The sequence below is a fragment of the Pezoporus flaviventris genome, unplaced genomic scaffold, assembly GCF_033815535.1.
Source record: "Pezoporus flaviventris isolate CSIRO_AGI_PZ_B2104156 unplaced genomic scaffold, CSIRO_AGI_Pfla_v1 ptg000066l, whole genome shotgun sequence".
NCBI classification, from domain to species: Eukaryota; Metazoa; Chordata; class Aves; order Psittaciformes; family Psittacidae; genus Pezoporus; species Pezoporus flaviventris.
Genome location: NW_026892614.1, coordinates 27,312,884 through 27,335,095, shown reverse-complemented (window position 1 = coordinate 27,335,095; position 22,212 = coordinate 27,312,884). Strand labels below are relative to the sequence as shown.

Genomic DNA, 22,212 nt, shown 5'->3' with positions numbered 1-22,212 from the left:
TATATATAGGCTGGTGAAATGTATATATACACACACAAAAATAATCTTCTTACTCAATTTAATGTAGTGCTTCATTTCAGTTATATATCTTGCAACTTACAAATTGTGGTACACTCGCAAGGAAAACAATTACACTTTGTAAAACAAATATATTTTGAAAAATACGTGGAGCATGAGTTTGACAAAACTCTTCAAATTTGAAGTTGTATTTGGAAAGTTTCTATTTCACTACTGAAATCAAATAACTTTTCTGGCAACATTCTGTGTTTTAAAAAGTTGGCAGCAATCTGAAAAATATGGAAATGCAGCTTGCATGATTAAATATTCTTCACATGCACAGTGAGAAAGAACTGCCATTCAGGGATTGTGTTTAAATATCTCAGCAAAATAAAGGCTGCAGGTTAGTATCATGCAGTGTTCCTGTTTTTGTTCTGTAAGGATAACCTGAGATTTCCTTATACAGAAACAGTAGGCCTATTCAGAAGCTGTAAATCCACCTGTTGTGTTACAGGGTTATTTGCTTTACTGATTTTTATTGGGAAACCTGAGTATCCTTGTAACGTCTTTGAAAAGAGGTCTTTGCACTACAGTGCACTGCTTACACTGAAAATTCTGGTAAATCTGTAGGTCACTAGTCTGCTCAAGGTAGGGCTTAGACTTAGAAAAATGTAATGAACTGCAGTGAAATGCCTTACAAGAGGGAAGACAGATGGTCGCTCTGACCTACAGTATGTTTATAAAGCATGCCTTACTGTATCAGTTGAACTGTGTGGAATCCTGATACAGGCTTCAGAGTGCTTGTTTTTTGTGTTTTTTTTAATAATAAAGGCAAAAATATCTGTAGCTATTCCTTCACAGTATTGTAGTTGTGTTTATTTTAAAGGTTTGAGTTTTGGTTTGAAGTATTTTGTGTTGTTTTGGTTTTTTTGGTGGGGTTTTTTTTGGTGTTTGGAATTTTTTTAAGTATTCAGAGCTAAAATAAATAATTGAAGTGTATGCTTTTTCTTTTTTAAACTGTACTTCGCTTTGTTTAAATCAGCAGCTTCTTGTACTTGAATTCTGTTGCAGAATTGCTAGGATCTAATAACGTAACTGTCTTTTTTTCAATGTTCTTAAGATGAAAAAGCAATTTGGTGATAATGAAGCAATTACTCAGGACATTGTTGGTTCTGCTCATGTGGAGAATTATGCCTTGAAAATGTTTTTGTATGCAGACAATGAAGACAGAGCTGGGCAATTTCATAAGTAGGTGAAAATCTTTGGTTTTGTTGTCTGAATTAAGATACCGGTCAGGAAATTTGAATATCCACACTCTTTAATTTCACTCGAAACAAGAATTGGGCTTTAATGCATTAATTTATATCTTTCAGAAAACTAAATTTGTTACTACTGGTATGTCTCTAACTTCATACATTAACTAGCATCCTCATTCTTGTCTTCTGTAAGTGGTTGCTCACCTACTGGCAAGCCTTTAAAAACCCCAGGCTAACCGGGAGCTTAACATCAAGCATGTTACAGAATCATAGAATGTTTCTTCTGTCCTCTGATATTAGAATAGTTTTGATGATACATTATGTGGTTTGATTTACAGCAGTTACTACAGCAGCCAGGAGACTAGTCAATGCATTGCTAAATTTAAACATTGTGAAGTAAGTTCTGTAACATCAGAATAAAAAAAGAGTAAAATTAGTGATGTCTGGTTTGAAATAAGCCAGTTTGGTCTAAAATACAGCTTCTAAAAATGTGATCCTGAGAGACTGACATTACCAAGTTAGTGAAATGTTTTAATTTTTCCAGAAACATGATAAAGTCCTTTTATACTGCAAGTCTCCTGATAGATGTTCTAACAGTATTTGGGGAGCTCTCTGAAGAGGTAAGTGGTGGGGATGTCAATGTATTATCTGATTGCCTTTCCTAACAGGTGCAAATTACTTGGTTCGTTCCTTACAGTTGTTTTTATAATTTGTGAATATAAACTTCAAAGAATATAACTTCTAATTATATTGTCAGATATGTGTTAGTCATTGTAATTGTGCTAAGTATTTTGAAGAAATTACATATGAAATATTAGACACCATTATCTGTTGGAAGATGCTTCATGACTTAGGTGCCAGTTAGAAATTCAAATTGTGATGATTACGGTGGGATGCATATATTACATTGAGCAAGTAGAAATTATTATAGGGAAAAAGATGAAAGGTTCCTGGCTTTTTCGACCTTTTTTCTCCCTCAAGCAAGAACTTTAGTGCTAATAACTGAGGTAGAATCATGTACAGTTTTAGTTAGAATAGATATTTTGCCATTGAAACAAACACTGCTTTTAAAAGGTGATATGTTAAGTTTGAAGAATGTAGATTTATTTCATAAAATAATGTCTTGCTATCTGGCCATTAACACATGAATGTTTTAGTTGAAAAAAAAATCTACTAAAGTAACTAACCCAGTGCTCTTCATGGTAGGTAGTCTTTCACTCAAACAAATATTCCAGAATTGGAACACTTTTATTAAGTTCACCAGAATAATCTCTTGGCCTATTTTAAACCAAAATTTTCTGTTAGATGTGTAGTTAACTGCTCTCTGTTACTCATGCCCAATAGAAGAATTAATCTCCAATAGAGAGGAGCACATACTTTTAATAAAGTACTCCTTGTTTTGAAAATTGAAAATGCTAAATTAACTGAGAAGCTCAATTTGAAAATATCATAATATAGTCAGTAACTTACAGCAAATTAAAAAAAAATAGAGAAAGCTACTGCTTCTTGTTAAAAGAAGGTTGAAATACCTGGAAAAATAAATGAGATACAGCAATGACAGTAAACAATCTAAGACAAAATCGGCAAGTGCTGATCGTGTAAGTGCTGATTATGTCTTACAGTGTCTGAATCCACGCAGGTAATCTACAGATATTTTTCTTCTTACGTGCTTGGGTGTTATGTGGAAATTTCAGTTCACCAGTACCTTACAGGTGATGAAGTTGATGTGAAACTTGCTACCAACCTGCGCTGTTCACTTGGCCAAATTACTCATCCTTCCACGTGTCTCATCTGTGTTTATATTCAGCCTTGTTCCTTGAAATGTATTAGCTTGTAACTGGCAGAGCTGGTTATGTCTGTTACAACTTTTGACAAAGTATTTTATTTGCATAATCAGTTTAAGATTTCTTGTAACAGTTGAGAACTCTTCCTGGATACTATTCTAACAGTACCAGGAGATAAAAAGTGAACAATCATTTGATGTTTTGACATATTAAGGTTGTACCCGAGAACAGTAAAGTATATTTAAAAAAAAAATGGAAAATCTCAAAATAGTTGAGACTCTTGGCATTTATTTCAATCACTCATGTTTTGTGAAAAGAAGAATTTATGAAAACCCAGGTGAAAAATGCTTTTCCTTCATAATTTTTCCCATAAACTGAAAATAGTGAAAAATCATGTTGATTTTCTTCAAGTACTGAAGTTACTACCACTTTTTTTCCAATTTTAAAGTGTCAGTATGAAACAAATGCAGTGCTATTTCAGAAGATGAGTTGGCAAAAAATTGTATTGACCAACAGTATATAATCAATTTTTATAGGTATGAATATTTTTTCTAATAACTGAACTATTAAATGTGACATTAACAGTTTATTAAAGCTGTTATTATCATACCCCTTGCTCTGTGTAGTAGTTTATGTATTGCTAAAGTCCTTCATCTGATTTTTAGCCATGTTTTGAAGATACTAAATCAAAATATTGCATGTCCTATAATACCACACACACCACATTAATCTGCAACTGCAGCAGCTTTTCTGTATTCATGCTTTTAAATACATTTTTAAAATCTAAGATAATGTAATTAGACTGTATTACTGGTCAGCAGGAGTAGCATTTTAAGTTTCAAATATTTAAATCTAAAGGTAATAATCATGTAAGTTTATGGAGATAGGAAGTTTTCCTTATTATTTTATATCAGTAATTGCAACACAGTGCTCCACCTTTCACACTAGATGGTCCTGGTGTAATTTATTTCCTTTTTCTGACGTGCTGCACTCATTAAATATCTCCGCATTTTAGTTGCATGCTGAGAGAGCTGTTCTTTTTATATTTTTTCTTTTTAATTCACCAATTAATTTCGCACATGTTTATTTTTAAAGGGGTGTCAAGTGATAGCAGAGAAAGCAGTTTAGTTTTATAATCTCTTCTCAGGGTGGAAGGCCTACTTGTATTTCTGTTATGAATGCATTAATTTTCAGAAGTGAGTGATTAAAATGGCTGGCCTTTTTTCTTTCCCCAGAACGCCCAGCACAGGAAGTATGCTAGGTGGAAGGCAGCATACATTCATAACTGCTTGAAGAACGGAGAGACTCCTCAGCCTGGGCCTATTGGAATGGAAGGGGAGAGCTTTGGTATGTGTTTCACTTTTCTTTTTAAAAGAGTGGATAGCTGGGCCAAGACTTGAAGCGCTGGTATGGACAGTTCTTTAGGGAGCACTCTACAGGAAGCATTCTGCTTTTTCTTTATGCTCCTCTTGCTGTTATTTTTATTGGACATTACTGTTTGATTTACTTTTTTTTTTTTTTGTACCTCTGTAGTGGAGATTATTATTTTGAATATAGCTACTCTAAGAAGGCATTGCCACCTTTGGGCCAGAACCATACATTTCTTTAATGCTACCCACAGTCCTTCTTTTAAATGTTCTTGCATAGTTACAATGCCTTTACCAGTTTATCCTTTCTCAGAAGTTAAATAGGAGTTGAAAATTGATCGATTGTAGATGAATTCAATTCAAAGCAAACACCTCATAGTGAGACAACCCCTTCCTCACTATATAAAATGTGGTTTTCAGTAGGTTTATGGCCTACTCTGTTTAGATTGGATGTCTTACCACTTTCTCACTCATCCCCCTTTTCCTCATGTTTTTAGTTATTGCTTGTCTGGCTACCTGACTTTCCTATGCAGGATTCCTTGAAGTTACATCCTTAACTGTTAAATAAAACATGGTAATTTCCAAGGACAGCCACTTACCAATAACAATTATTTTTAAGCCTTCCAAATTGTGACTTTTACTGTCTTCTATTTAGTGTGCTCAGACCTGTCTAAATTTTGCTGCTACTATAAAAGTCTTAGCTCTTCAGTAAAAAACTTTAGGGGCATCCAAACCTTTCACATTTAGTGCTTTTAAAAAAAAAGACACCACCACTGTGAGCAGACGCAAGCTACCCTCTCCATGAATTAACAGAACACATACTAAGTAGACTCTCTCCTACAAGAGCACATAGATCACATCCTAACCTATTTTGAGAAAGACAGCTCTGTTCTCTTCTTTGATTATGTGTCGTTTTACTAAAAATAATCAATCCAGATCTACCATATTATTTCTAATCCTTACAAATTTTACTCTCCTTCCAAAGTATAGAATCACAGACTTCATATATGTCAAATTTTTGTATAGTCAAATGAAATCACATACAAAACTTTTTCTGTTAAACTGCTGACTAAAACAGGTAACAATATGATTTTTTTTTTGTATAAACTGATCATGCTTTTCAGTTATTGATAAAAACAAAATGTAGGCAAAAAATACTAATTTCTGAAATATATCAAAATCATAATGGTATGTAATTGTTAAATTAACTTTCAGAATATTTTCACCCATTTACTTTTCTGTTGTATGAAGTTTTTCTGTTCTTAATGCTTTATGTTTCATTTATTTTGCATTTCACAGTTCCTTTTCATTGTAATCAGTTTCATAAATAAGGTGTCTCTTCATTTTCCTCCCCAGTCAGTGCAGAAGCTTAAAATAAAAATTTACATGTGAATCTTTTACGGAAATAAGATGTCTTTGGAATGGATGCTTTCCTTACTCGAATTGAAACTGACCAATTCAGCACAAAGACAATAACCTTTACATGTAATTCTTCACATACCTAATGAAACAACTAAGAACATTAAATGATTTGAAATTTTCCTCTGAGCTAGTATGGCTTGAATGGCTTGAATTGTCAAGCCATCACTTAAGTATCCCTTAAGTTGATGCTTGCTTATATCTTTACTCAGGCTTGAATTTAATAATACTTTTTTTTTTAATAATAATACAGTTTCTTCAAATAAAAAGAATCTGCAGTGCAGAAGAGAGAAATCTAACTTGTAGAGTTTGGCTTGTATCTAACAGAGACACCTTGTAGAGTTTTATGAAGTGAAGCATTGGCAAACTAGTTTCTTCTTCAACATACAATCTCTTTCAAGGCAATTTTCTTAACTGCTGGTGCACCTGTAGCAAGAGAGATTTACAGTGCAACTCCACTTGCAAACATTGTCACATCTTTATAAATCTAATTAACACTAGTCTAATGATTTAACGGAAAAGACAACATGCAGGAAAAAATCTATTGTTATAGTGAATGTAATGAATAACCCAATTAAATATTTCTAGCTTTAAGTGAGTCCTCTTTAGTGGTCTCTGTCATAGTGTGGTTATTTACAAAGCTCACCTGATCATGTGAAAGTAAGCTTTCTTCATTTTCTTTAAGTGGAGGTAAAGGTAACTGACTTGTTCAAGGCTGCAAAAGAAACTGTTATAGGAGGAAAAGTGGATTTCAGACTTCACTCAAATCCTTACTATTCATTGCAGGTCATTACAAGCAGTAGCATGAATTGGTGAAGACCTTGTTTTCATTACCAAGTTGTGCCTTCATGCAGTTTGAAAGGGACACAAATGCTGAGTGATCCAAAATTTAATCATCCTTGTTGATAGGGAGCCTGCAATATCTGTAATTTGGCAATATCTTTTTTTTTTTTTTAATTGTATTTCATGTAGTAAGAAACAACACTTCTGTTTTCCAAAGAATTAAATGAGTGGTTTCCACACTTATTTTTGGAAATTAACTCTTTAGGGTAGGTTTCCATAATGCTTTACACAACCAAGACAAAAATTTTATGCAAATTATTTCTAATAGAAGAATCAGTAAAAAAATGTGTCAGTTCTGTCTTTGTGCATCATGAGAAGAAAAGCAGCATTGTTCAAATATATGACTGGACCTTCCCCATTCCTTTCTGCTTGCTCATTTTCTTCCTCCCCTTCCAAGTGGAAAAAGTCTGTTTAAACAGTGTGAAATTTGGTCACTGTAGCTTGACAAATTACCGTTTTTTTCCAAAGTGTTATTTTCTTTGTGATTCTTGAAAACCATACTGTAACTCTTGGAGATGTTTTTACAGTAACATAGGCATGCTTTATGCAGCTCTGCTGTTGAATTTATGGAAGCTTTTGTCAGGATGGAAACCTTAAAATTACATGCTTGATTTATTAATGCAGTTGGAATACAAGTTCTAGAGTACACATAAAGTTCACTTAGCATTAGCCCTGGGTCATTCAACAAGACTTTTTACTAATGGAAAAGAAAAAAGACAATTTCAAATATTAATAAGTTCCTAAATGGTTACGGTATAGCCGCAGTAAAATATGTTAAATGTCACCACTTACGTTGCAATATATAATACATATTTTAAATTTATATTACAGAATTCTAGGAAACCTCTTTTGTCCCAACTAGTAGAAAGAACAGTGTATGAAAGATTGGTGGATTTTTTTAGTCCATTACTCCATGTTGTGGAAAAAGATACACATATATATATATTTTATTTTTTTTTTTATAAAGCAGTGTTTCAATAAAACCTTAAGTTGTAAATCTTTTAGGAACATCTCAAGCTAAAGTGAAGCAGTTCAGAAGAATGCGAAAGAATATTTTTAAATTAAAATTAGTTGATTACTTTTATAAGTCTCTGGACTCCTTAAAAATAGGTGTCCAGAGAACTGGAGGGCTCTGGTTTTAAATTTAGTGCTCTGCCCTGCTGAATTTAAGGCATAATCAGTGCTTCCTTAAACTAGACAAGAAAATGCCATTAAGCTTTGAGAATCCTCTTATTTATATGAAAGTATATTTGGGCAGTTGGTTATGGGGACAGGGGTGTTGGCTTTATTCCATGAAGTCTTGCCTTCAATAAATAAATTAAAAAAATTTGAAACCCAAAGAAACAGATAGTCTGGGTATACTGCAGCTCTGAGGAAAAATCTGAAGAGTGCATGGATTCATTATGCTGGAATGCAAGCACAAAGGCTGATGAGGTTCCAAGACAAGAAACTCAGCTGGAGCTGAAACTGAATGTGAAACAATTATGTCACTGTTTCACAGCCTGGTATTCAGCATCCTTAGGAAAATTGCAAGGAACTGTAAATTCTAGGTTATTGCTGCTTTATGAGAAATTAGTTCTCCTAATTTTTCTGGTGTTCGTTCCCATTCCCTGTAAAAAAAAAATCTGTTTTTCAAGAACGTAATGGATGTTCTAACCACAGAACTTAAAACCGGTCTGTTGACATGCGTTCTTTTCTAGCAGTCTGAAATACTTCTATTTAGCACGACTGTTAAAAAACTCTTCACAAATACTGCAAGCACGTATCTCAAAATTATTCTGATACTTTAATCTTTGATAAAGAATATTTTAAATATTTACTTTGCAGAAAGAATACTTACAATGCTTTGATGACATTTGAGCACTTTAAACACCCAAGAAAAGTTAATTTAAACAAAGCTACTTTTAAGTTTAATACGACCTAACATTTACCAATTGCATAATGAGCAAATCAAACAGTTGAGCTTGGTCTTTTGATGCATATGTCTGATTAAAAAGTATATCACCCTTCTGTGAATTTGCCTCTTACAAGCACTGTTATTAAGGGTGGTCAGCACTTACAACGCTTTTTTTTTGGTTGGGTTTTTTTTTTTATGACATTGCCAGGCTTTAACCATTTGAGTTCATATCTTCCATGGCCAGTGTTGCATACAGCATTGCGCTTATGCAGGAGTGACTTGAGACCATGAACTCTATGCAGTGAGAACATTTGGAGCTGAAACTGGAAATGTCTTGAAAGACGAGATTGGGAGGTAGTGAAAGACAGAAGTATGGGGGAAGAGTTTTCAGATACAGGATATGAAGTCCTGGTGCAGAGAGAGGGAAATCAGAATGGGACTGAAGAGCCAGATAAGGGCAACAGGAAGCTGCAGGAGGCAATATAAATAAGTAAATGCATTAATGGTTTCAGTCTGGGCATGAATTTATAGGTAATTTCTCTTAGTTGAGGTCATTAGTACAATGAAAGCATGGTTTCTCCCACTCCTTCATTCTCAAAAACAGTTTAATAATTGTTACAACAGCTTTTTCCACATAGTAGCTTCAAGCAGATGCCCAACATGGAAAATCCAATTTTTTTGGCTACGGTTTGACCAAGATATAAGTAATTGATAACAGTGTTACAAGTAAGCTTGGGCAGCTTTCAGACAGCACAAATGTGGTCTGGATTTTTGTTAAACTAAATTCGATTTTCTGAAAATTTTTTTTTTTTGCTAGCACCAAACCCACTTAAAAATACAGCCTTTAACCAGTGCTTATTACTATCATTATGCTGTTATTTAGAAGGACATGTATCCTGTGTTTGCTTTTGAATCTCACTCTTTTCTTGCCAGTTTTAACACATTCGGTTTTACTTCCATGCATGTTAGCCACATGATATTGCAGTATGACTCACTAGCAAAAAATACAGCAAAGGAAAAAACCTGGCACTTTAAACTATCCTTTGCCTTCCAGAAATCTGCCATATGTTTGTTTGCATATGTCAGAGGTAGCTTCATATAAAACTACAGCCTGAATTATTGGTTGCAGCAAGTCAGAGTAGTATTCACAACAGTAACATACAAAACCAACTATGTTTTGTGTTTTTATATTAAATTTTGCTAGCAGTGCTTGACATGCCTGGCGGAATTTCACTTCTAGGTTTCTTTGCTTTTTAATACTTTTAAATAAAGATTCTTGGTATTAAACTGTGGATTTGAGGGATTTGTGTATTAGTATGTAGATATTCTGAATTAAAGTAAATTAATACAGCTTTGCAATATAAAATAAAAATATAATCTTTAACTGTGCATTTTCTAAAGTCCAGTAAATATGTCCTAATGACAATACTGTTGATTTTACTCTGCATTATAGCCTTTAATTGTAGTAAATAATACTACGAATTAGTAGTATTTTGTAAAGCTAGTACCTTAACTACTTCTGGGAGGAATAGGACCTTACAAAGAAAAAAATAAATATCAATTTAAAAAAAAATCAATACATTTGTATTAGTAATATTGTTGATAGTAAGCTGTTTTGTTATTAAGTAGTAGAGGTGTTTGCATAGCACATCATCTTGTATAGTTGAAGATCAGTGTGGATTTCATAAACAACATCTTTTGTCAGATCTAGACAGAATACAAGTTTTGTGCTCCTATATTCATTTTGCTCCCTTTCAAGAACTGGATGTTAACAACGCCATTCCTGAAACTGTTTGTTTCACCTGATATTATTGGCATAGATGGGTACTTACATAGTCAAAGAAAAGTAACTTTTAAAAACAGAGATAAATTCAAATTAAGGAGCAGAAATCAGCCGTATTCTAAATTAACGTGATTGTTAGCATACTAAAATTGGACAATTAGTCTTCAAAACTGCATTGAATTATCTAGAGCAGAACCTTAAGAATGTAACTAGATAGAAAAATAACACCTATGTTCTTTGCACACTCTATGGGATATTGTGAACCTCATTATTTTTATAGTGCATTATGTACTCTAACTGTTCAGCTACAGTTATGACTTGGCTAAGCTGCATTTAGTTTTCTTGTTCAGTATTACTTTCCCAAAGTTCCTTTTTTTGTTATTTCTTTGTGGTTTGTTTAATTGATATGGACTAGAAGGATTGGCACTGTCTTTCTTTTTACAAAGAGTTTGTAAGGCAAATACAGTTTTCCATATTCTGGTTCATGTATATATTAAAGTATAGGTTACTGCATATTTGTAGTATCTTGTTCAACTACTGTGGATGCAGTACATGGAAGTATAAGGGATTGTCCTAAAGAGACAGATTGCTTACTCAGACCAGTAATGAGATGATCCTTCAATTTAAACAGAAGAGAGCTTTGAAAGTATGTGAGTTCCTAGATCTCTATCCTATGGTATGTTGCTTTTTTACTTTCTCAAATCAACTGTAGGTGGTTTGGGTTGATAAATGTTTTATATAACATTGCGGTAGCAATTTTTCTACTAAAAAAAATTTGAAAGGAGGCTTTAAAAAGAAGCCTAAATTTACAAGTGTTTGTATATAGTAATTCCTGTTTTGTGTCATCTTGGCAGATGTTGAAAAGGAAGAAGCAGAGTCATCTTCTCTCCATAGTGGAACAACTCAACCAACATCGTCATCTACATATGAAGGCAACAACAAAGCAACTAGTAATTACACTGGCGTACATATACCACCAGGTGCCCATGCACCAGCCAACACTCCAGCTGAAGTACCTCATAACACAGGTATGTCTAAATCACACCCAAAAATCCATGCCGTTATTGAGAGGCAAATTCTAGCCCTCTTTTCATTACATATTAAGTAAAATAATACAGTTGTTCTATAGCAGAGGTAACTTTATAAATTAACATTGTGAAAATGCCATTGGGAATATTTTTTATGTTTTTCTGTTTTTTAAAATATTTAATTCGTATTTTGGAGCACTTTGCCAGAAGAGGTGTATGAACTGAACGAATGAGTGTTCTTGCAGACAGAATGGTTTTTTCTTCTATAGAATAATGCATTGCAACATCTATACTGTAAAGCAGTATTTGAGTCTTTCACTTGATAGATGAAATTTCATGTTTCATATTTAGCTTTCCCTGTGCAGATAAACTGCTGTTCTTTGTGGGAATGTATCCAACATAATGTTGAAACTGTTACAGCAATGCTCTAATGGTACATGCCTGATGCACCATTCATGCTTTTTTCTATTTGGTTAATGCTCTTTTTCCCATGCAACTGTTTCAGTGTGATTGACTTCAAAAAATATAATTAATGGAAATTTTATCCCTGTTGTTAAACATACTGGCTCCTATGTCCTTCCTATTCTGTGTCATTTTTTGGACCAAAACAAAGTCCTTAAAAATCCAAGGTTCCTCACAAGTTGCTGTTTAAAAAAAAAACAAAAACAAAAAAACAGGAAAAAGTTGTATTAAATTGTTTGTGAATATAATTTTTTCACCTCATGTTACCTTTTTTATAATGATGTTTCATAAGACTAAAAACATTAAAAGCTCTTGATTTCAGTCTTGATGATCATTTAATTTTTCAGATACATTTTTATATTATAGAAAATATGAGATGTTTTTGTAACACAGCCCTTTCTTTTCTTTTACTTTCTCATTTTAAAAATGCTTCCCCCTTCAAAAAGTTCAGCATGCTCACTCTTTTCAGCTTTATCAAAGGGAAATCCTTCAGATAGCTGGGGTTGTTTGGGTCTGGGATTGGGAGAGTGTTGTTTTTTACAGTCAGCCTAGGTAAATGTTTAGCTCTTCGTTTTTACCACATCTGAAAATTATGGAATAGATACCGTGTTGGAATATATGAATTCTTTACATTGCATAGTTTTAACTCTATCAGTCATTCCATGAAATAACAGATAGTGTGGCTAAACCATCTTCCTACAAAGCATATATTGTAGAAAGAAATTATATTAGTCTTGTTTGTTCTGAACATACTGCAAAAATGTACGTTTGGATCAGCGCAAATGAGAGTATCTGAAATGTGGATGCAAATACAGGAATGCTTCCCAACATAAAGTGCTGTTTCTTATTCTAGCATCACCATTTCTCTTTTACGTATGGCTGGCTTTTTGACTCTTACCAATTGTTTTTGAAGGAATTAGGAAGGAGACAGTTTTAAGTGTGAGATGGCAGGCATGATACTTTAAAATAATGGAGGATCTGATATTAAAAGGCAGAATTTAAAGTTCAAATATAAAAGCTTACTCCTACTCTTATCTAGCAGGTCTTCCTTACTACTCTAGGATAACAAGTATCTTTTGGACTAGGCTTTTCCTGTTTTTTTAATTAAAATTCTGTGAGAAACTGTACTGATAGAATCAGTGACAGCTTATAAATACTTCTGTATTAATTTATAAAACAGTCTGAAATGAGGTTTTAAAATTATGTTTTAGAAGAGTATGTAGTGACAGGAAAGGAGAAATGATTTTAAGCTGAAAAGGGTAGAATTAGGGTAGAAAAATCTTTCTTGGGAGGTTGGTGAGGCACTGTCACAGTTTGCCCAGAGAAGTTGTGGCTGCCCCATCCCTGGAAGAGTTCAAGGCCAGGTTGGATGGAGCTCTAAGCAGCTTTAAGAGTGGAAGGTATCCGTGCCCATGGCAGGGAGTTGGAACTAGATGATCTTTAAGGTCCCTTCTAACCCAAACCATTGTGTGATTCTATGAATTTTCAGGATTGGGAAGCTATCAGTTGCTTAATTTAAAAACCATTGAGTAATTAGCTTTACGTTTTCTGTTTTCATATTATGCCTGCTTACTTTTAAAGTCTATAAATAAAAATAAACCAAGACCAATTTTTTATATTGATTTGCAGGAGTGACAAGTAACACCATTCAGCCTTCTCCTCAGAATATTCCACTAGGCGATCCTTCCCTTTACAGTGCTCAGTCTGCAGGTAAGGTGGTGACACTTGTATTGTCTGTACAAGCAGTGTGCTGTGTCCTGTGTGTCTCCCATGTGCTAAAGGAAAAAGTTTGAGAAATAATGTCATCGTTACCTGAGCGCTACTAGTTCAGCAATTTTAAAGAGAATCAACCTCATCTAAATACCATGTTACTCAGAGTTTAATAGTTTATGAAAGCTTTGCTGCAGTGTATGATTAGTGTTGCCTGTCTGACTTTATCAGACCAATGAGCTAGCACTGTATTAGGCTTTATTTATATTGTTGCTTGTTAGGGGAGGTTCTCATATACTTAACAAAGCCTATATTCCTGATGGCATTGCTAAATTATATTTTTGGTAATTAATACATGTTCCCTTTACTTAAAATTTCTTCTTCAGGGTCAGTAAGTTATTTTTTCAGTGCATTAAATAATCACACCATTGCAGTGAGGTTTTTTATTGCAGCATAATTAATCAATATAATCAATACGTGCACGTGTTGATTATAAGTAATACCTGTATTAAATTAAATAATTAAGAAGGTGCTACTAATGATGCCATTTTGACATACCATTTAATCAAGCCTTTGATCTTCTAAAATGACAACTGTCTTTGATGTTAAAATCACTAATAAGCTATATTACGTGTATATTATGTCTGCTTATATATATCATGCTTTGAAGTACACACATAAATGCTAACCTTAGAGAAACCATGGCCTGTAAAAGACTGGTGACTGAAAATAAAGTTGAAATCATCCTGGATACTAATCTGTTCACATTCTACCCTATAGTTTTTCCTCACTGAGGAAAGCTGATAATATATGTGTAGAGGTTTTAAGTTCCAGAACTAAATACAGTCAAATATTGACTGTTATGACTACTGAGTTTAGATCCTTATGTTCTTGTATGTCATAGTTGTTTGTTATGTCATTCAGTTTGTTATGTTGATGAAGAGTCTGTGAAAAATACAAGCTTTTTGATACACTGGAATATTATAACAGGAATTCAGTATTTAGCTTGTTTTCAGAGTGCCATCATAAGAATGCTTAAGGATGTGTCTGTTTTAATATATTAAGAAGCCGTTTTTGTAGAACATGTCTTAAAAATAAAAGCCATAAAATTACCTTTAATAGAGACACATTAATCATTAGTATTCTCTTGAAGAACTAAAGCACATCCTACTGTTTGTCTGGCATATTACTGTAATGTCTCATGTGACAATTAGCTCATTGTATTGAAAACAGTACCTCAGACCTGTAGCTGAACCATTTAAATTTGGTGATAGTTTTTTTAGTTTTGAGGGAAGTTGTGAGGGTTTTGGTAGCTCCTCAATGAAAACAGCTGAAGGCTTTACTTAAGCTTTAACATAGTAACTGCTAGTTGGAAAGCAAGTTTTATGTTGTTTGTCAACAAAGCTTTCATACTTAACCATCTTGTCATGATCTGATAGACAGTAATTTTAATAGGGTTTTGGGTAACTACTCTGAAAATTGTAGTTGTCAGTGTTCCTTGTTTTCAGTGTCTAATTCTAGTTGTCAAAAATTATAATTTTGATTTAAACTTTAATTCTTCTTTAAGTGTTAGAAGTTCATCATTCAGTAGCTGGATAGTATCAGTGTATTGCTCCTTCTGTCCACTTACCTGCTTTAATAAGTACATAAATATAAATAAAAAGGAATTGAGTGAATTAAGATACCCTGTGTTTGTGAATTTGTAGTAACTACCGTCATGAAAATAAGAGGTTAAGACCATTGCTAAGCACAGTGATGAACCTCTAAATTTGATCTGAGAATTTGCATGACTGCCTTCTTCTGCACATCTGTTGCATCACTACAAGTTTGGATCTTGTAACAGCTTAAAGTGCCCCATCTGTGGCAGTGCTCAAGGCCAGACTGGATGGGGCTTTGAGCAGCCTGGTCTAGTGAAAGGTGTCCCTGTCTATGGCAGGAGGTTTGGAGCTAGATGATCTTTAAGGTCCCTTCTGACCCAAACCATTCTGCAATTCTGTGATTCTTACAAGGAAGTTTTGCAAAAGTGCACCTGAAGAGGTGATACAACTCATACAGATCCTCAGTTTTGAAAGCTTAGAAAATATACTGTCAGTTATGGAGGAGTTTGAGAAGACATAAGGGATATGCCAGCAGAGATACACTAACAGTTTTCTTTGGATGCATAGAATTAAGAAGCTTGAGATCAATGGAAAGTGTTTGTCCTTGCCTGTCACTGTCCTGTCATCACCCAAAGCATCCACCTTTCAGCTGTACATGTAAGAGTAACAGCAGTTGTCATACTTCTTGTGCTGCCGAGGAGTCCTTTAAATGCCAACAGTATTCTGTTGATAGTAACTGTTCCCTGACCTGTAAGTAGATTTGGAAAGGCCTGTATCTCACAGCAGATGTATTAAACTGTGGGATGAGAAGCCCTTCCCAGTTCCTGAGTTGCAATAGATATGTTCAGGCTAGATCCTGGCTGCTGCATATTGAGGGTAAACTTTGGTATGCACCATTCCCATGGAACTGAAGTTTCCTTTGGGTAGGAAGAAGGGATGTTTTTTCTCTCCGATAGCTACAATAGCTAAAGCTAGCACAGTGCAAAGTAGAATTGCTCCACAGTTTGGACAGTATGTGTCTATACTAATAAATTACACATGACTGTAAAAACACTTGAGAACAGCTGGCACAAAGCCACTCACATGCATACTATTAAACTTTTAAACCTTCTAAACAAGGTAGTTTGTTAAGGCTGCCAGTATTGAATGGTCTCTAGCCTGCTCTGACCACAAGTCATGCCCAGGAATTGTTTGGGAAAGTGCTAGTTTGCACGGGCCAAAACCATACTGGTAGCTGTTCCAGCAGTTTGAAGGTGTAGGCAGTCAACTTTGAGTGCTGAGACACGTTCCCTGGCACTGTTGAATGTACTAGCGTAGGCATAGCCAAAAAGGATATTCTGCATATTCCTGCAAGGCTGTTTCTGGTAGTACTATCAAATATATATTTTTAAAATAAATTACATATTTTATTTCCATCCCATAACATAGGAAAAGCAATTTGATTAATGATATTATGGGAGAGAAGCTCTTGGTGGAGAAGAGTGGAATATTTTATCCAAAGAAAATTAAGCTAAAGTAACAGTATTCCTTTGATTTTAGTCAGCATGAGTCCTTCAATAATTGTCCTGTCCTGTGGAACAGGTTTTGAACTTTAGCATTGACTTTTGAAAGTGTCAAAGCTTATGCACTGGTTAACATCTCTGTCAACAGAAGGTAGAGCTACACAGTGACTTTGTACAATGTGTGTGTGCACTTCTGTGGTGTAGTTTGCTTTAAAAAATTATTACCTCTGGATTTTACTAACACTAAATGCATTCATGGTTGTGCTGCACATAGTTTTTATAAAATCATCTTACATTACTGTATGCTTCCTTCCACAGATGGCATAGCATAGAGAAACAAACCGTTTGTCCATTCTAGGTATATATATAATAATGCTTGATTTTTCTACACATGGAGAAATAATAATTTGACATTTTATGTGTTTTCATGATCTTAAGAAAAAAGTCTTTGAGGATTTCTATTTCAAATATCTTAAGTGCTGTAATGGGAACAAAGAGCATCTTGTTTCAAAAGTAATTTCCGTTACCTTTGCCATCACTGTCTTTATGCACCTGGTTGCATTATTAAAATTTTGCTAAATCTACTCCTTTGTATTTGGGCAACTTCATAAAAAGGAAAAACATCTTGTAGATAGAAAAGGATATGAGGGTGAAGCAGATACTTCATGTAAAATACACACTATTTGCATTCCAAACCTACTTTTTTTCCCCCTGCATGATTTTCACCATCTCTAGTGAAATTGCCTTTTTTTCACTTTCTTTTCCTCTTAAAGAATGATGCTTGTTGTTTATAGATTATATATGTCTGTCACATTTCAGTAATAAATATAACTACAGTGCTAGTAATTTCTGATTAACACAAAAGCAGATTTGTTTCAGGGTAAATACAGTGTACTTTTTCCACCTGTGTTGGGCTTTTTTAGAGTTCAGAATCACAGGATGGTTGAGTTTGGAAAGGAGCTCTAGAGGTCACCTGGTCCAACCCTTCTGCTCAACCAGGGGTCCTGTAAAATGGGTTGCTCAGGGCCATGTCCTTTGTGTCTCCCCCTGCGCCTGTGCTCTCCCCATGGTTTAATTTTCAGCATGGAAGGAGGTATGTCACTGTTAATAACAAAAGCTGTCTTCTGAATCTCTCCAAGTGTGGAGACTCCACAACCCCACTGTGCCAAAGCTCGGTTACGGTAAAAAAGTTCATTCCTGGTGTTCAGACAGGACCCTGCTGTGTTTCAGTTTGTTCCTACCACCTCTGGTCTTGTCACTGGGCACCACTGAAAAGAGCATGGCTCTGTCCTTTATGCACCCTCCCTTCAGGTATTTCTTTACATTGGAGAGATCTCCCTAAGCCTTTTCTTCAGGCTGAACAGTCCCAGCTCTCTCAGCCTCTCATGAGAGGTGCTCCAGTCCCTTAATCATCTTTGTGGCCTTCATGGGACTCTATCCAGGATGTCAGTCTCTCTTGTACTGAGGAACCTAGAATTGGACACAGTTTTCCAGGTTTGGTGTCACCAGCGCTGATCACCTCCCTCCACCTACTGGCAACACTTTTCTTAATGCCCTTTACGCCTCTTTGCTGCAAGGGCAGATGATTGGCTCATGGACAAATCAGCGTCTACCAGGACTTCCCCCCCCCCGGGTCGTTTTCTGCAAAGCTGCTTTGCTTTTCTCCAAAGCTGCTTAACCCTTAGAATATAGAATATGTAAATTGAAGCCAGTTGCTAATTTAATGTGGTTATAACTTTGATGTAAGTATAGGCAATATAATTAATTTTCACATTATTTTGAAAAGAACACAGAGCTATTTCTATTCTGCTTGTCCATTGTGAGGCGCTGACTTCAGTAGGAGCTGAGGCCACTGCAGAGCACATCAAAAGATCAACACCCTTATTGTGTAAATTTTGGTTTATAAATTTAAAATTGTTAACTTGTAAACTTTTTTCCCCTCGAGTTATGTCATAATAGCATCTGAAGTGGATTTCCTAATAAATAAGGCTTTATGCCAGGAAAACATTAATAGAGCTCACACTGCAAAAATAAGATTAGACTGGTGAATTTAGGCTTCCTTCCAATAAATTAGTTGAATACTGAGCTGATGCCTTGGCCAGTTTTTAAAGAATGATTTTGTAGTTTCTTTTGGCATTGTAGCATAAAGCCACTTTGAGGGGAACTTGGTTGTTTTAATTTCTTAAAGATGTTCAGTAACGTGGTTGCAGATTGACCCCAGCTGCTTTTAGTCTGTGACTTTATTTATGTCAAAAATAACCTAAGTGTGTGCTTGTGTTTATGCACTCCTTCACATCTATTTGCTCATATGTATATGTATTTTAAGAGATTTAATGTGGCTTCACTTATTCAGCAGTAAATTAATATACATTGCAATGCTAATGAGACCACAAAGTTGTCATGTGCCTCAATACTCAACAGTAATTTTGTGCTCATGTTTATTTATTGAAGGGGATTAAGTAGAATTGTAGAGTATCTTTTAAAAATTGATACTGTTAATCTTAAGAGCACTAACCCTTCTGCTATTTACCAAGGTAGGGTTGTTTTGAAAACCAGCAAACTAGTGTAGGTTTTCTGTTTTGTTTGTTCAAAAGCTTTTCTTAAATAATAAGATTGGAAAAAGGAAAAGCAAATATAATAGACTTTTCTGATAAGAACTGAGTTTTTTTAGTAAACATTCTCACAGTATTGCCGACAACAGTTTTATTTTGGAAGAAAGGGATCCAGCTAACTGAAATTGTGACATAAAAACCATGGATATTCATGACCTTGCTTAAAATTAGGAAGCTGTACTTAGCTAAATGTTTGTTCAGCCAATTTTCATATAAAATCTGTGGTGCTTTTTAAATGCATTTTCTCTTAATCTGTGAAATCTGTTCATTGCTTATAAATGCTATGTGGGAAAAGTGTTAAATAAGTACATATTTCTCTAGTATTGCATTAATTATTTATCTATGTCCATAAAACCCAGTCTTTTATAAGATAAGTTGTTCCCAAAGAACATAAGTAAAGGTTTTATAATCTATCCGTAGGTTATTGGAGTGCCATGGGATTAGCCTTGAAACTCTCAGTGAATTTGTGGGTGGAAGGAGGGACAGTAACATAACTGTGCTTTACTTTATGCACACATCAGTGATGCTGTTCGCATATTAAGTCTTCTGCCAGTTAAGGCATAAGTCCCCACTGTGTTTTCTAGAAGCCTGAGTGCATGTGTCTGAGCAGCACAGAATTCTCAATGTTTTAACGTAGGTCAAGAAAATATTCTGAGTAATAAATAACAGTTAATTGTTTTGTACTATGAGAGTTTTTTTGCTAGTGTTCTCTGGTATTACAAAAATGTGCACATTTAATGAGATCAATTTTGTTTTCGTTCATCTTACGTAATGAAATTGAAAACATAAATATTACTTGATAAACAGAAATATAAAATGTACAAAACCAGAAACAGTGAGAAATGTTTCGGCAGTTCGAATAGTTACTCCATTTCAGAAGGAACAGTTTCTAACTGTATTATTCCTGAAGAAGAGAGCAAAGTAATTATACTGTAAGCACAAAACCCACTGTCCTTGTTTCTTGCAGGTACAAGATTGATTACAGCTAACTTGTTGTTATAAAGCTCTCCTTTGCTGTCTTAGATGAAGAGCAGATCTTTCTCAAAGGTATTGACTTACTTTTGAAAGACACTGAGTTATATAAATACCAGTGTGTAGAAAGATCCTCTTACATTTTTCAGAATGCCAGCAGCAAAGAAGTTAAGCATTACATGAATGGAAAGAAAAGTGAACAGAAGAAACATCGTAGCTTGGTCTTTGTAATATTACCACAAATATTACTGCTTTTCATAATATTACCGCACATATAAGTAAACCACAGAAATTACAGAAAGGAAGCCTCAATCAGATTTCCTTTATAGTAACTTTGTAATACTTATGTTTTTGCAGGGGAAGTCCATTTGACTCCAGAGGACTTTGCCAGAGCTCAAAAATATTGCAAATACGCTGGCAGTGCTTTGCAATATGAAGATGTGAGCACTGCTGTACAGAATCTACAGAAGGCCCTGAAGTTACTGATTACTGGCAAAGAATGAAGCCTTTATCCAACAGATTTATGGCTTTTGCCTAAAGAACTAACAGCTTATTACTGTACCTGTTAGGGGAGTGGAGTTATACAGAAGTTATCAGTCCCATCACCATGACAGTGAAATTACTGTTTCAGTGTCAGGTTAGCAATTAATGGTGCAGTAGGTAACTCTCTTTTCATTTTACAAACTGTGGAGCTAGAAATATACGAATGCAGTGGCTTGATAATAAGCAAAATGCTAAAGAAAGTACTGTGAACACTGCTCAAGAGTTAGAATTAATCTTGCAATATCTAGATTATTGGAATGGGAAAAAGCTGAAAATGTAAAAAAACTTGAGGATGAGAATGTTCTATTAAAATTCGTGCTCTGATTTTATTATTTCAAACAGTTATTTAATAATAGCTTTAAAATGGTAGGTTAGATTAGTGTTTTCCTCTGGAAATGAGAGCATGTGGGAAGGACTTTTTGCTATACATATGTTATTTGGGTATTATCTAAGACGTAAGTCAAAGCTGAGGGAGACTTGAGAACATTTGTATTTAATTTTAAAACATGATGGTAAAAACATCTTTTGATACTTCAGAGAGAGTTATTATCATGGTGTTCCAAACCGAATCCCCACAACTGTTGGGAATGCTAAATGTATTCTTGTTATTGGTTCTTGCTCCTTTTGTGTGAACACTTAAAATTTTATACATGTATGGGTAATTAAGAAAAAGTACTAATATTTATCAGAGATGATCTTGAAACTGGAGGCAGAGATTCTAAACCACCTGAACTTTTAGGGAGATTTACTTTGTAGCTGTTTCATCTTTTAAGAAGCTAAAATAAAGGCATGTTCTTCAGCCATTAAAGCAGTGTAAGTTCATCTCTGGTATTAGTGTCATAGAGCTTCTTATTTCTGGCTAATATTCTTCCTGTCTGCTTTGTTCTGGAGACCTTTTGGACTTGGGATTTAATTAAAACATCTTGGAAACCAAATTTGGAGTCTTTCTGAGGTCTGCACTTGCAATTATAGAGCTCTTGATTGTTAAAAATCTATCTATGCTGTTTAAAAGAAAGAATAAGTAGTCTTTTAAATGGTGTGACATAATAATTGGGTACACCATAGTGCATGTCTGATTTATGTAATAATGACATATTATCTGATCTTTCTTTCAAAGCTGCTGGATCAAATCCATGTATTTGTAACTGCACTATTTTGCAGTGACTAAAGTCTGATAGTCAAATTAAAAAGATGAGGAAAAAATCAAACATAAGCATACATACTCATAAGAGTGTAGATGTTTTGACAGCAGGTTTGAAAAAAGTAGTATGAAATTTGTAAATGTATGCTTAAGCTTTTTCGTTGACTGAGCTTTAATAGAAAATGTCTGGTATTGTTTGTGTTGGTTTCTGACATGGGACAGCATGCTAATCTGGACAGGGATTTGGGTTGGATTTTAATTGTTTGGGGAAATTTAGAGCAGTCTGAAACTTTTTTGA

General features: G+C 34.5%; 1 protein-coding gene across 5 annotated transcripts in view; it reads left to right on the top strand.

Moving 5' to 3' along the window:
- The window catches only part of VTA1 (vesicle trafficking 1), a 36,479-nt gene extending 15,297 nt beyond the window's left edge, over positions 1-21,182 (top strand). For 4 of the 5 annotated variants that reach the window (XM_061471676.1, XM_061471677.1, XM_061471678.1 and 1 more), the window contains exons 3-8: positions 1,118-1,245; positions 1,798-1,873; positions 4,273-4,384; positions 11,201-11,374; positions 13,466-13,546; positions 20,588-21,182. In XM_061471676.1, coding sequence (XP_061327660.1) covers positions 1,118-1,245; positions 1,798-1,873; positions 4,273-4,384; positions 11,201-11,374; positions 13,466-13,546; positions 20,588-20,733 — 717 coding nt within the window. In that variant the 3' untranslated portion in view covers positions 20,734-21,182. Of the gene's footprint in view, positions 1-1,117; positions 1,246-1,797; positions 1,874-4,272; positions 4,385-11,200; positions 11,375-13,465; positions 13,547-20,225; positions 20,306-20,587 lie in introns of all 5 variants that reach the window. The other variant, XM_061471679.1, reaches the window with a different exon arrangement.
- Positions 21,183-22,212: the final 1,030 nt, after the last annotated feature.